Below are 15,271 nucleotides of genomic sequence, written 5' to 3' on the forward strand. Positions count from 1 at the left end.
CATGCTCATGCCCGCACTCTTCTGCAAGCCATGGCTGCAGGTGCACCAGATGTGGAGAGTCCAGACCCGGAGCTCTCCGGTGGCGAACCCACTCCTCCTCCTAGGCTTATTTATAGTGCTAGAGATGTTATGATGTTAACAGAGGGCTTCTTTTATTTCTTTGTTCCAACGTCCAAGTGGCCCATGTAGATGTATAAATGACTCATTCTTGACAAAAGGCAAAAGAGCTGTGTGCCTGCGCACATTTGAATAATGTCGGGCTGTAAACGGATTCGGGCTTTTAAAAAGCTGTCAATCAAAATATTCTTGTCGGGCCTAACTTTTAAAGCCCGATTACAGCTCTACGCCAGATGGCTGGACTGAGCTTTATCCCACTACGCAGGCTTGTATCTCCATGAGGGGTTGAAATGCCTTTGAAGACTGACCAGTAATATCAACTTTTGACAGAAACATCAAAGGTGAGAGACCTTTTTGTTGTCTTTATTCTTTGGCTTTTATCTCCGTGGTGCTTTGACTTGATGAAGCGCTTGTCTGTCTTCTCAGGTGAGCAAGAGGAGAACGTTCAGTTGGACGAGTATGCGGTCTACAAAGAAGATCACATCACATACATTGCAATATCACAATATGTGATGCGTCTCAGTGTAGCGTGGACGTCTAAAGCTTCCCAGGTCACGAAAAAGCCTCACTGCCAGTACGAAATACGACCATATGTCCATGAAACTTTTATCCGCGAATACCACTCGCTGAAAAGCAACTTTGTGTTGAAGAAACTAAAGGCGCTGTTGTCTCATATAATGTCATCCCGCTTGTAAACATGTATTATGTGCTTATGTAATGTTATGTGACATGTTACAATCAGTGTAAAGTGTTGTGTAATAAACTTTGTTACCTGTGTATGAGAGTGCTTGGCATTACGTTTGCCATGCAACCATTTGAGGGTTCAACATTTCCAGACCCTTGAACCTTACATGGTGCTAGGTTCTCATAGACCTAACATCGATTGGATGATGGCTGTGGTTCAAAAAAATATGTAACTCCGCCTACTCTGGACTCCAAGACCTAAAATCTTGCAGTGGACCAAGCTCTTTAAAAACCAATGTCCAGGACCCTGTAAGTCTCCATCAAGTTAACTTGTCACCATACGTTAAGTTCATACTCTTTACACTTCAAACTGACACTTTAATAATTAAAATAATAACAATAATGCACCTAGCAACAAGAAATACTATGTTCTGATTGGCTGCTGAGCTCTAGTACTAATGCTGCTAAATATTATAAAAGAACCCGAAATATTTGCGAATAAACAAACGTTATGTGATGTTTTATTATGTATAACTATATTACATTAACCAAAAAGAGAGAAGAAACGCTGTTTTTCTGCTACCATTACAGAGTTTAAAACGCGTGTTCTCCACATGCGGTCAAGGTCTCGCGATGTTAAGCATCGTGACGTCACTTCCCGTGAGCTCTGTGATTTTTTTTTAAACAGGCCAATGAAGTGAGGCGGTTGGATGCGACAGCTCAAATAGTCCAATCAGGACGCTTTGTGGGAACAATTTAAAGGTCAGTACGGGACTTTGTGCCACTACAACTTCTCCTGCTGAAGGTAACGAATATGTTCTGCTCTCGTTTCTTTACAATTGTCCAAAAGAACATTTTTTGTTTGATATTCGACTGTTTATTGAATTGTTAACGTAAGATAAGGTTCATGTTCTAGAAGGAAGAGACGTCCTGCTCGTCTTGTTACGTTTGTCAGTCGTGTTGCAGCAGCATCACGAGGCAGCTCACAGTGATCCACCTAACTAGTTTTATGTTTAATTTCTCAGGAATAATCGCACACAGACAGTCTGGTTACCGCTGCTGACTAGCTTCCTGAAAATGTCTGAGAACGCGGATCGTCTGAACAAGTTCAAGAACAAAGGCAGAGATGCAAATGTGAGGGTTTTTATGTGTGTTTGTTATTAATCCGAACATTTGACAGTTGGGTTGTGGCTGTTTGAGTATATGTTTGACATGGTTTCAAATAAACGCAGGAGCTTCGACGCAGGAGAGTGGAGGTGAACGTGGAGCTCCGTAAAGCGAAGAAAGATGACCAGATGTTCAAGAGAAGAAATGTGGCCGCGTTTCCTGACGAGGCGACTTCTCCACTGCAGGAGAGAAGTCAGAACTGTCAGGTATGTATGTGTGCCCCCAATTTTTTATATTCATATGCTTATTAAGTTCTGTCCTAAACAATGACAACAGTAAAAATAAGGAAATAATCCGTTAAAACATTGTGAGAAGAGATGACATGAAATGTTTTGACTCCACCCTGATCCAGTCCAAATGACTGTTACCTTTTCGTTTTTGATCTATAACAAATATTGACGTATATATCTATAAATATAGAGTTTTTTTTTACATATTTTACATATATTTTCCAATATAAGATAGGGGATGTTTACATTGTTACATGACAGTAAAGATTTTAAAATAGTAAACGTGTGTTTTCCAAAAAAGTACAATATCTAAAAAGCTATTAACACTATAAGACTAGACTTATCGGCAGCCTGTGGCCAAGTGGAAAGGGAACTTGGCTTGTAACCGGAGGGTCGCTGGTTCAAGTCCCCACCAGGTCAAAAGGGCTGGGGTACCCCTGAGCAAGGTACCCAACCCCCATTAATTTCCAGTGTTTGTAGTGGGTCCTTCATGTGGACTGATGGGTCAAATGCAGAGAAATAATTTCCCTAAGGGGATTAATAAAGTAGAAGATTTTTATGTATGTATATGTATGTATATGTGTTAAAATAGAATGTACATTATGGACATATATGCAGAATATAATACACAGTATGGGCTTGATATTTGATATGTACAGTATAAACAAAGGTTGAACATGGGAAATTATATAAGTATATTGCACTAATATACATTTACAGTATAAAATATATATATATACACACACACACACACGTACATACACACACATATGAGATAGAGATTTTTATATATAGAGAGAGATGGATAGATTTATTTTCGTAAGCGATTAATCCGTCAGTTTTCTTGATTTTAATCGCGTTGTCTTTTGGTCCATAAAATGTGTCATATTTCTCAAACTTGGAAAGGATAATGTTTTTTGTTTTGTCCAAAATAAAAAAATCAGTTTTAATGATTTCTTATATGGAGCAAAGAAACCAGGAAAAATTTAAAAAGCTGAAAAATCTGACAATAGTCATAGTTCAGTAGTCCCAAATGTATTAATTAGAAAACTTTTCCACCTGCAATATTATAAGATTTTCCTTTTTTTTTTCCTTTTTTTTTTCTTTTTTTTTTTTCATGTGCATACAATAGACTGAAACTGACATAGTAAAGGGTAAACCACCTGTATGTGTGTTCAAATATTGTGTAACAAATTGCAGGCTGCCAGGCAGTGGACTGTAGAAGAGATTGTCGCAGGAGTGAACAGTGACAACCCCGAATCCCAGCTCCAGGCTACACAGGCTGCACGGTAAGGACAGTTCATCAAAGATCACCGAACATTGAGTATTACTGCACAATCACAAATGACCAAGTTCTTCCGCCATGACTTATTTTTACTGCATTGTCCCCCCAACACAGAAAACTGTTGTCACGTGACAAGCATCCTCCCATTGATCAATTGATCAGCGCTGGTCTGATTCCCAAGTTCGTCTCGTTCCTGGGGCTGGTGGACTGTCCTCCAATTCAGTTCGAGGCTTCCTGGGCCCTGACCAATATTGCCTCCGGGACGTCTGACCAGACGGTTGCTGTCGTTGGAGGCGGAGCCGTTCCTGCCTTCATTAGCCTGATTACATCCCCCCACCAGCATATCAGCGAACAAGCTGTCTGGGCTCTTGGAAACATTGCTGGTAATTGACAGAATATATATATTTTTTTAAAAAAACATTGACATGACTTGTTTGTCAATCTAAATGCGTGGTGTATTTTTTATTTTTTTTTGCCATTCTTCCTCTTTAGGTGATGGATCGGCTCTTAGAGACAAGGTCATCAAGCATGGAGCTGTGGCCCCTCTGCTCAGTCTGATGGCAGTCCCTGATCTGTCCATGTTTAATGTAAGTTAGTATTGGAACAATTTAATTCAGACTGTTCCCTCTTATGCATGCTTAACTGTTTATTCCTTTGGTTGTCCACTAGGGGGTGCCCTAAGTTTATCATGTCAAACTAATGCCTTCACTCATTTGATTGCTTTGCAGACCGGCTATGTGAGAAATGTGACATGGACGCTGTCAAACCTCTGCCGCAACAAGAACCCCTCCCCACCTTTGACTGCCATCCAGCAGATCTTACCCGCTCTCATCCGTCTACTGCACCACGACGATCTGGAGGTCTTGGCTGATGCGTGTTGGGCCGTTTCTTACCTAACAGACGGCTCAAATGACCGCATCCAGGTGGTGGTCCAAACTGGCGTAATTCCCCGCCTTGTGAAGCTGCTCGGCTTTGATGAGCTGTCTATCATTGTACGTATATGCAGAGACACCCTCTGTGTGATCGCCCTGCAGCCTCTCCTGAGGTCTTCCCAGCGTATGTAATGACCCCTGTCTCTCACCCTTCCTCAGACCCCCGCACTGCGTGCCATTGGCAACATTGTGACCGGGACAGATGAGCAGACTCAAGCAGTTCTTGATGCAGGGGCCCTGTCCATGTTCCATCGACTGCTGCGGCACAAAAAAGCCAACATCCAGAAAGAGGCAGCCTGGACTCTGTCCAACATCACTGCAGGAAGAGACTGCCAAATCCAGGAGGTCATAGACGCCGGCCTTGTTCCATATATGATTGAAACTCTTGCACGGGTATGTTTGGCTCTCTTAAACCAAGGCTTAATTGAATTTTGACCACTGAGCTCTTGTAAATCAGATTCCTTCATTGGATGTTGTTCCAGGTTTTTAGTTAATTTGTTATTCCTTTCTCTGCAGGGTGACTACAAAACTCAAAAAGAGGCTGTATGGGCCATTACAAATTTCACCAGCGGGGGCAGTGTTCAGCAGGTGGTTTTTCTGGTTCAAGCCAATGTGCTTGAGCCTCTTTTGAATTTACTCTCCTCAAAAGACAGCAAAATTATCCTCGTCATCTTGGATGCCATCACCAACATCTTCCTGGTGAGTGTTTTGTCATGTAAATGTGAGTGGGTTTTTTTTGTTTTTGTCCACCCCGCCCCCCAAATACAGCTGGCATGATGTCTGTAAAAATATCTCATGTTTTTGTGTTAGGCTGGAGATAAAATTGGGGAGTCAGACAAGCTGAGTCTCATGATGGAGGAATGTGGTGGACTGGACAAGATAGAAGGCCTGCAGTCCCATGAGAATGAGATGGTGTACAAAGCGGCTCTCAACCTGATTGAGAAGTACTTTTCTGAAGAGGTAAGTGACCTCAAAAGAGCTAACGGTAACAGAAAATTTTATTGTTATGCTGTCTCCCTGAGTGGTCTCACTGTTTTGTATTTTCTTATTTTTAAAGGAGGAGGAGGTACAGAGTGTGGCCCCGGAATCAACCACTGATGGTTATGCTTTCCAAATCAGTGAAAACCAAAGCACTTTCAACTTTTAGGTGACTTTCTAACCCCTGTACTGTACTCTCTTCACTAAAACTGCTGTTTGTCCTTTTCTATGTGTGTCTTTGTATGTACTGTACATACAGTTTTTTTTTAAATGTGACTGAAAAACATGTAAATAAAGTTGTCATATTATGTGTGGGGAGTTATTATTTCACTACAAAGTATATTTACACCAATGGTAGTTTATAAATACTTTTCAATCTTGTGCCTTGGAACAGTGTTGATAGTAGATGTAGCAAGTTTCTTTGCTTGATAAATATATCCTGACTAGCAAGAATTGTAATGCGATAAACATGAACAAATGTGTGCAAAACAGAATTGAGTTCAAATGATGTTTCTGTTCAGTGGGGCATCTTTGTTATGAAAGACGTGCGCCAGCATTTGTACAGTTCTGTTTCTTACTGAAATGGCAGTCAATTTACAAGTAAAAACTGGTTGCCATCGTCCCCACTTTGTATCAGATTTTTTTTAAATAAATAATTTATAGTGTTTTTATTGCATTGAGACTGGTCCATTTTTAAAATCAAGCTGTCATGAGTGTATCTCCACCATTTTGACAGGATTTAAATTAATATTCTTTGTAATATTTATCTCCCAAAACACTCCATGGACTATGAAACGTGTCTCACTTGCTTCATACATGACAGACAGAGGCAAGTTCTCATCGCTATCAAAAATAGTTGTATGCAAAAGCTTCTCTGCACCATAACCCATTGAAGCATCTCCTCTTTCTGACCTTCCCCCGTGACTGGTCCCTTTCCCTAGTCATTAGCCAGATTTCCTCAAGGCTGGAAGGTCAGAGCAGTCAGGTTATCTCAGATCACTTTCATTTACATAAGACTGAAATGTCCAATAAACATTTTAAAAATGGAAATGAACTACTGTTTGGCTCAACCTAAAGATAGAAGAACAACTGACACAATTAGGCTGCGTTTTAGCCATCAGAACAGCTTACCACTGTATTAAACCAAAGGTATTTTTAATTTGACAGTGTACAATCAGAACATCATACCACTATAAACAACTGCAGGTAGCCCATTGTGGCAAATAAAGCAACCCATCATAGCACATTATAATATGATAAGTATTGTATTGTGTAAAATTGTGCATCTTAACACTACATTTTATTCTGTGGGGCAGGGGTACCAAACTCATTTTAGTTCAGCGGCCACATACAGCACAATTTGATCTCAAGTGGGCCAGACCAGTCAAATAATATTATAAGAACCTATTAACAACAAGCACTCAAAATGTTCCCCGTCGTTTTACATTAAATTAAGTATCATTTTACAAAATACCCTGAAATGTCTTGATAAGTGCAATTTCAACAATATTATGCCTAAGTTAACCATTTACAAAGGCACAAAACATTTGGAACCGAAAATGTAATATTTCACAAATTCATCCTGGGGCCCCGAATTGGACCCACTGGTGGGCCGGCTCTGGCCCACGGGCCGTAGGTTTGACACCCCTGCTGTCGGGTAAATTAAAGTAAATCAGAACACAAGACTATGAAGTACAGGTATTTTAACATCAGTGTGTTATTTTAATGAGGCTATGTTATTTTAGTACATTCAGCTATTCTGACAAACAATGGCAAATGTCAGAAGACCGGAAAAGTAAAAACTGTTCGCTACTCAAGGACACACTGGGATCTGTGTGAGAGTGTGTTTGTGTGTGTGTCTGTGTTATTACATTTCGGTGCCACCACATGCTGGAGACTTGTTTGACTCCCCCCCCCCTCCCCCCTCTACAGTGTGTTGTCGTCACCGGTCAGCTCCTACCAGCATTCTCCTGAGGTGGGATCTCCTCCACACTTTAACTCTCACCGAGCGGGGAGCACAGGACGAGTCAGTCCGGGGCAGAAGAGGCTCCTAACGAAGATGTGAAGACAAACACCGCGTAACAGCAGCGCCGCGACTCCCTCCAGCTGCCCCGGTTTTATGTCTCCCCCGAGCCGAAGTCATTCTCAGTGAATGGTTCTCTGCAGCAGCGCTACAACACGCTATTTTATTTACCCCTCCTTTTATTTTTTTTATATTTAAAATTATCATTATTATTATTATTATTCGTAGCATTTGTGAGCTCTCGCTATGGCAGTTCAGTCCACATCCGGGCCACAATGTCTTGACTCCATTATTGTGTAAAACTGACGGAGTGGTTGTTATTATTAATATTACTGTTATTATAATATATATTTTTTTTTACATTTAACGACACACTTTTATTGCGCGCAGTGAAGGCTGCTACCAAGAGGACATGTCTAACCAAGGAGTTCGACGGAATGGCCCGGTGAAGCTACGACTAACAGGTAGCTAGCAACGCTTTTAAATCCCCAACTCTACCCCCGCACACACTGGCTTGGAGGGCTCGGTGTATTTGTTGGATGGGAACAGTTCCCATGGGCCATGGAGTTTGGCTTTCCGCCGAATTATGTCTCCTGTGATTCTAACGTTGTTGTGTACAGCTACGTTACCTTTGAATTGTGCATGGTTTTCGCTGTGCTGACCACCACTGCTAAACTGAGCATGAATTTAATATTCCTTTTCTTGGAAATAGACTCAACCCTATGTGTGTGTGTGTGTGTGTGTATGTGTGTGTGACTGTCGCCAGCAACCACCACCGTCACCACCGGTAACACGGCTTCCAGACTAACGTATATGTTGTATTCCTCTGCCTTGAGTTTGTTTCTTTATGAAACAAAAATATTAATAAATGTAATAAATGTATGTACATATTTGTAGGAGGGCTACCCGGCAGTGCTCTGCTGACAGATGGGCTATCACATAAAGTTGGCTAGCCGACGTTAGCCTAGCCAGACAGTCTGGCAGTTAGTCATAATCAAGCCTTTATGCCAGAACAAACCCGGGCTGATATGACTGGCTGCTCCATAGGTCACAAGAGTGTGCAACTGCCACTACACAGTGAACAGTGTCCCATAACTGCTAACTGACAGACAGCTGACTCCTTTGTCATTGTTGTTTAAACAGGTCACCATTAAAATGCAACCCCGAATTGCAAGTTGATTTACAGCCACTGAGCATTTTGTACTTTTACATGATGATATTGTTTGGACTGTTAAAAAAAAAACCAGTCAAAGGCTGATTTATAACAGTTTTTGGAGGTGGTTTGTAATGGGATTCAAATCACATTGCCACAGATGCATTTGGGTGTGAATGCACATGTTCTTTTGCATCAGCCATAAAGGGATGATTCAGTTTTTTAAGTGTGGTTGTATGAGCTATTAATACATTATTAACACTGATTTTGCCAAGCATGTTGCTGAGCATGTCACCCAGGCTGGTTCCACCATTTCTGTGAACAAGCCTGGGACCTGGACATGCAGGGACACATTTTCACCACTTTACGAAAAGGCTCACCTAAAGTAATATACCTATTCTGAAGTCTACTGTTCCCTGGCTGGAATCTGACACTCTGCACCAAATGCTATAGAGAACACCGGTGATTTTTTACTTCATGGCACACAGGAGTTGTTACTCTACTGCTGCCTCCATCACTACGCTTAAAAAAAACATTATCTTGTGACTTTGGTGCTTGACCTCCTTTGTTCGGTTTTACTTAAGTGATGCACACTTACCAGTTCAGCAGCTTTCGTGTTTTTTGTAAAATAAAAATGCATATTTTCTCTGTGATAGTTAGCCTTTCAAAAAACCTGTACCATCCTTTAAACATACAACGATAACATGAACATTGGTGATGTAAGGAAAGGACTTAATTACTGATTCTGCAGAATACTATGGAGGAGTGGGGATCACACCACACTCCTCGGTGTACAGCTAAGCCATAACATTGACAGACAGACAGACGACTTTATTAATCCCTTTGGGAGGTTCCCTCGGGGAAATTAAAAAACACTATATAGTTATATTTATAAAAACGACATGACATGATTGTTTGGAGAACAAGATGATGCACTTCACAGTCACAATTTTTCCTGCATTCTTATTTGAAAGGTGCATCACAAACATGGGTACGACTACGTTTTTGCCAAAGCCACACATCACATGCCAATACACTGATAATGTCTGCACACAGAAATCTGTTTTCATTACTTGCAATTAACAGTGCAGACAGTCTGCCTGAAAATATCTGATCTAAGAAAAAGATTCCACGTCTGCACGCCCTGTTGGAGTTGGGTCTATTCAGAACAAATAATTTGTTGTGAAGAACATCGTACAGTTGTGGAGGTTTGTTTGGACTCCTTTCTCCCTCCTTTCCTCTCTCCCTCAGCTGTTTGGTTTGTGCCTTTTCAACACAAACAGGGAAAAGGTTTACATGAGCGCACAATGTTTTGACTGGAACCTAACAGCTGCCCCTTTTGATGTAAGTCCAGGGTCTGACCTGAATCAAATTCCAGGGCTGTCCGCTCCTATCAGGACGGGCCAAATCAAATATTTAAGATGGTGCTGTTCCTAATAGGAATAAGTGGAGACATGAAGGAGGGATCTTAATAAGATTTACCCTATAACATTATAATAATTGATAAGAGGCATTTTTAGGTGACTTTACTTCCAATATACAGTAGTTGAATACTTTCAGAGGAATTTTTGTCAAGCTGGTTTGAGCATTTTGTTGCATTATATTTTGACAGTAATAATTCTTATCCAGGACATATACTTTAAAAAAAGGCATGAACCTGTTACCCTTCTGTCGATTGCACTGAAGTACAGCAACAATTTGCTAGATACTGTGTAAGAATTGGTCACTTTATCATTTGCTGATGTCCCTCAGAGACATGCCACTACATCATCTTTATGTACGCAACCATCATGTTGAAATCCAGAGGAGTCGTTAGGTTGTGAATCAGTTCTGTCACCACATTTTGTGATGAACTGCAGTGGTCTCCTGGTGGAATGCTAAGAATGTGAGTCCACAGTGAAGAATGGAGAGTGCAGGACCTCACAGACCACCGCTCCTCTTGATGCTGATCGACACTGACTGTATAGCCCTCCAGAATAAATATAATCTCTGCTAGGGAACAATACAACTCCATAAAATGTTTGGTGACCTCAGTCTTTATATGTTGCACTAATTATGTAATATGTTGTTCTGTCATCTGCACGGTCAGCCCTGAAAACAGTGCAAATCAGTATTTGGAGCATGCAAGAAAGGCAGCCATCTCATGGTAAAGACGTAGCACTCACTTTTGATCGAGGGGCTTCCTGTATTATTTTCCTTGTGTTTATTTATTTATTTTTCATAGTGCTGCACAGCTGTTTATGCTAGGTTGGTTAGATCACCGCTTGGGGAGTAACGGTCCCAGAAAGTGTCATTGCGACATTGCAGCTCCATGTTGTCATCTGTAGTCAAGTTGATTTTTGACACATACTTGCCGATGACTTTGTTTCCAAGCAGGTTGTGAATGATGAGTTGCTACATTTAAAGAGGCCTGTAGCTGTTTGTGCTGTAGGCGTCTCTCCGTGTTGACAACCCCCCTGTCCATTTGAACCAGATGTTGCAGATGTTTGCCAGCTATTAAACTGGAAAAATATGGCAAGCAAGCTGCTAAAACTAACACTCGGGGTGAGAATTGCCCCTTGACTAGACGGGACAGGTTTCCTTTCTTCTCCACAGCTGATGAAATTACATGACACACAAACTCAGGCACTGGCATAATATGCATGATCTATCAAGTTATAAATTACATCATTAAGAAATGGCTCATTGCCTTGTCAGATCATTTTTAAATTCTGTCATGCAGACATGGCTCATGGCATAATTTGCACCACTTTCCGTGCAACCATAAATCTGATGACACGATGAAGAATGCCAAGTCGGAGTTCCGTGTAATATGAATGAAACTCTGCAGAAAGGAGACGACATTCATCTACTTAATCACAAACTGTGACCTCATATACAATTGTCAGCGGTGCACTGTCCCTGCTCCTCTAAATGATTTCCTTGCACAGAAAGATGTGCATCAGAGTAACAAATGAGCTGCTGTGTGTTTGATTTTCTGGTGTGATTCAGATTCTTGACATTTATTGCCATTTTTGTCTTAGCTGAGAGTTTACGTATGACTTGTTAAGCATGTGGTTTGCTCATCTGAATTCTTTGGCGTGGTGCAGACCAGCGAAAAGAGCTATCTCAGTGGGATTCCCTAGAATTCTCCATTCGCATTCCCACCTCTTCCTCTCTGAGTCACTCCTGTTCTTTCCGACTCTAGGCTTCTTCCCCTTCAAACCAAGTCAGAAGCATATTTCACTCCCACCCTTATGTGAGCTTCCTACGCACTTTCTTGATTTGTTTGATAACTCTCTGTGTAGGTGTTATTATCTATTTATCTGCAGATGATCAGAATTTAAACCTGCTGCAACTGACAATGTTTTGGGGGGTATTTCCCTGACCCAGACACTGGCTGAGAAGAGAACAGATTTACTTAAAAAAATGCAAAATAGTCCTGGGGTTTCACACTGGCCCAGTGTGTGTCTTTGAGCAAAAGGCTAAGGTATCTTTTTTCAATGCCACTTGGTCTGACTGTAGTCTGCAGATGGGGATCTTTGGATGTTGGATGATTTGAATAAGAAACTCCCACAGCTGGGCACAGATGGGTCTGTGGAGGCACAGGACCTGATCATCAAGAGAGTTTTAATGTGGTCGGAGCTGGCACTTGTTGCATTCATGTGGTCTTAGTTTTACAGAGTGGCTGGATGGAAGTGATTTGGGTTCATCTGGGTGTTCAGACAGGATACATTGTTAATACGCAGTGATTAGCTGCATGTGGTGAACTGTTGAGTCTACTGGCATATCATGGGTATGTATTTTCGGCAAACATTTCCACATTTTCCTCTAACAAGATGTAAAAGAAAACAAAATAATAGTGGCTAAAGACCAGGGAAAACACTGGGGTCAGGAGATCGCAAAGAGAACATAACAAGCAATCATTGTATATCATTTGTAGACATTTTTCTTTCCCCCCGTTGAGAGCCTCCCATAATTTGAAATTGTTCCATCAATTAATTGACTGACTTGGGTTGGCTTTCCTGTTGATTCAGCTGCGTTTCAATGAGGACAAAGCATTATGCGGTTGCCTTACCCTCAGCCGCCTTCAACTACGGCCAGGAGGAGACCAGATGTAGCAAGGGGAGAGAGTGGGCAGCTTCTTAGAGAGGAAGTGCTCCCCAGACCCAAACACTTGTCCAAATGTCACCCCTGACAGGTGGGGAGCAGAATGGTCCAGATTCCCTCTTTTGAGGTTCCCCTGCAACAATAAAGTGCAGTCATATTACTCAGCAGGACACAAGGCATCTTGTCTGGTTTGTTGCTTATATCACTGGGTGGCTCGCAATTCTGTCCTGTCACTGTATTATAACAGCGTGCCGTGGGTTTGATTAGTGGGTGGCATGTGTAGTTTGGGAAGACCAGCTCTTCCTGCTGAAGAGAGCATCAACACTTGAGAATGGCTGCTTTGTAACAGTAAAAGCAAATAATATTTTACTGTATCCACACGCCATGTTTCATTTGGAGCTGGAAAAAAGAGAGAAACTTACCAACCTTGTTCTCAGTTAATACTTTTCATTGAATCACAACCAAGGCTACTTGTAGTTCAGGCATGATGGGTTGTAAGTCATAGTAGTTCCAATCATGTTGGCTTAATAATCTTTTTCTATGTACTCATTGTTGTCCATGCTTTCTTACTATTAAGTTTATCACTTCACATCAATTTGGTGTGGCAAATAAATGGGATGCACCTTTGTGCATAGAGCATTTATCAAGTGAGAGGAAAACAAGCTGGCAACTAATGCTTACATACAGTTTTATTTTTCTAATGTGAGTGTTTCTTTAGTCATGGAGAAGTGCTAATCCTCTTGGGTGGTTTGGGGGAGACCTTCAAAGGCCTGATCTGTTAACTTTGTTTTGGTGGTTAATGGTTCAGAATTGGATTAGTGGCGAGTGTGAGGGAGGGGAGTTCCAGTGAGAACTAAACTGATTCTTGTCTGCAGCCTCTTATCCCATCCTTCCTGCCTGCCTGGTCTCCATGCTGTCCCTGTCCACTGCCTCAGCCATCTCCTTAATTTCTTGCATTTTTTTTTTTTTAATGTAGTGCTTTCTTAGAAGTTGAGAAACATAATATTTTTCATCTGAAGTGGCTGAATATAAATCTTACATCAATGTTCAAACTCATTTGACTTGGATTTAGTGTTGTGCAGGCTGTCTATGAACACAACATAACCGCTTTCATGTTACAGCTTATACAAACCATCACCAAGTACAAGAATTAGACACTGGCCTTATGTTTCACGGCTGTACTGACACAAGCTTATTCCCACAGCTGCAGTCAGTCATGTACCCGAAAGTAGAGGTAGGCCTTGCCTTGTATAGTGCTGCACCTCATCCTGAAATGAATGTGGGTAGGGATGGTGCAGCCGTTTGCAACGTGTTTATTGTGGAAAATTATTGATTCAATTCATGTGTTGGCTCAGTAGAAGCTCTCCGATCACATTGTAGCCATCACCTGTGGTGCTATTAAGAGAGTGTGCTAGTTCACCATCACCCTCGTGCCAGTTCAGAACAACATGCTGGTACAACAGAGCTCAGATCTCTAATCATTACACTGGTTAATGTTCCACTTCTCTTGTGTTTGTTTCCAGCTGTGGTATTGGCTATTTGTCACCTTCTTCCGTGTGTAATTGTTATCTCTCACCAGTGTGCATGGTTGAGATCACTTGCACAGACTGGACAGTCTCATTAGCTTTATTTGACATCGATTCGTGGAGAGAAGCTTTCACTTCAGGATGGCCAGAGCGTTGCTGCCCAGCTGTCTGATGAGTGAGGGTAACCTGAGATTAATGATTCGACCTGCATGGCTCTGCTTTAAACCTGTATGGACATGGGTTGATACGATTAACTCTGACTAACTTCAAGCAGATGGGGGTCTCTCAAGTATTAGTGTGTTCGTGTTTGGGGGTGTTACAAAAGCCGCAAGACGCCAACAGCTGACTGGAGGCGTCTGTCCGTGCCTCAGCCTTATGTTTGAGCCCCTTCAGTCCTCTGAGGAGACGGGATCAGAAGAGAGATGTTTATATTCACACCCGATCACGTTTCAAATGGCATCTCTGCTAAAGTTGAACAAATACACCACAGGAGATTCCTGTGAAGTTGAGCATAGAGAAGCAAATGTGATACTCGAACATTGGGATTTTTTGCTCCGTGCCGAGGGCCGAAAGATTTTGCTGGCATATAATGGGAAAGTCAAGCTTTCAGAACTATATTAGGATTTAAATCAAGCTGGAACTCTACCTTGAGATACTAACACAATATGAACTTCTGTCGTATAATGCAAGGATAAGGATGTAAAGATATGAACTGTATAAATTGAATTTAACATAGAACTATCAAAATTAGAACAATTAAATTGCAGCCATTGTGATTTGATGATGGCACTGTTTTAAATTGCATTTTCTATTTGAAAATGAAAATGATGCCCAGCCCTATCCTTGACACTCTTGAATAAGATTGAAAAGAATCCTCAGTATGTGCAGAGCCCCATAAGGGATAAGTATCATCAGGAATTTGTTGACACTGGTACTGCTTATCACTGCTGATACTTCAATGTAATTTGGTGTTGTGTAGAGAATATGTACTTTTTACCTCACAACCAGAGGACAGGGGTTGCTGTTGGAAGAAATGGACTCCACTGTAGTTGAAGGACTGTAAATCTTTTACAATAAACTTGGCAAC

At 41.4% G+C, this 15,271-nt stretch overlaps 2 protein-coding genes across 2 annotated transcripts in view; both read left to right on the forward strand.

The window, feature by feature from the left end:
* The first annotated feature begins 1,536 nt into the window (after positions 1-1,536).
* LOC122760209 (importin subunit alpha-1-like) lies at positions 1,537-6,069 on the forward strand. Its single transcript, XM_044015300.1, has 11 exons — positions 1,537-1,606; positions 1,827-1,935; positions 2,034-2,174; positions 3,399-3,487; positions 3,598-3,866; positions 3,976-4,070; positions 4,212-4,475; positions 4,575-4,808; positions 4,932-5,114; positions 5,226-5,375; positions 5,473-6,069. The coding sequence occupies exons 2-11, from the start codon at positions 1,879-1,881 to the stop codon at positions 5,560-5,562; spliced, it is 1,572 nt and encodes a 523-aa protein (XP_043871235.1). The 5' UTR covers positions 1,537-1,606; positions 1,827-1,878; the 3' UTR covers positions 5,563-6,069.
* A 1,244-nt stretch (positions 6,070-7,313) lies between these two features.
* LOC122760212 (E3 ubiquitin-protein ligase SMURF2) overlaps positions 7,314-15,271 on the forward strand; it is a 49,519-nt gene continuing 41,561 nt past the window's right edge. The window contains exon 1 of the mRNA XM_044015304.1: positions 7,314-7,880. Within this exon, the coding sequence (XP_043871239.1) occupies positions 7,829-7,880 (52 nt within the window). The 5' untranslated portion in view covers positions 7,314-7,828. The remainder of the gene's footprint in view (positions 7,881-15,271) is intronic.

This window comes from Solea senegalensis, unplaced genomic scaffold (genome assembly GCF_019176455.1).
Source record: "Solea senegalensis isolate Sse05_10M unplaced genomic scaffold, IFAPA_SoseM_1 scf7180000013226, whole genome shotgun sequence".
Classification (NCBI taxonomy): domain Eukaryota; kingdom Metazoa; phylum Chordata; class Actinopteri; order Pleuronectiformes; family Soleidae; genus Solea; species Solea senegalensis.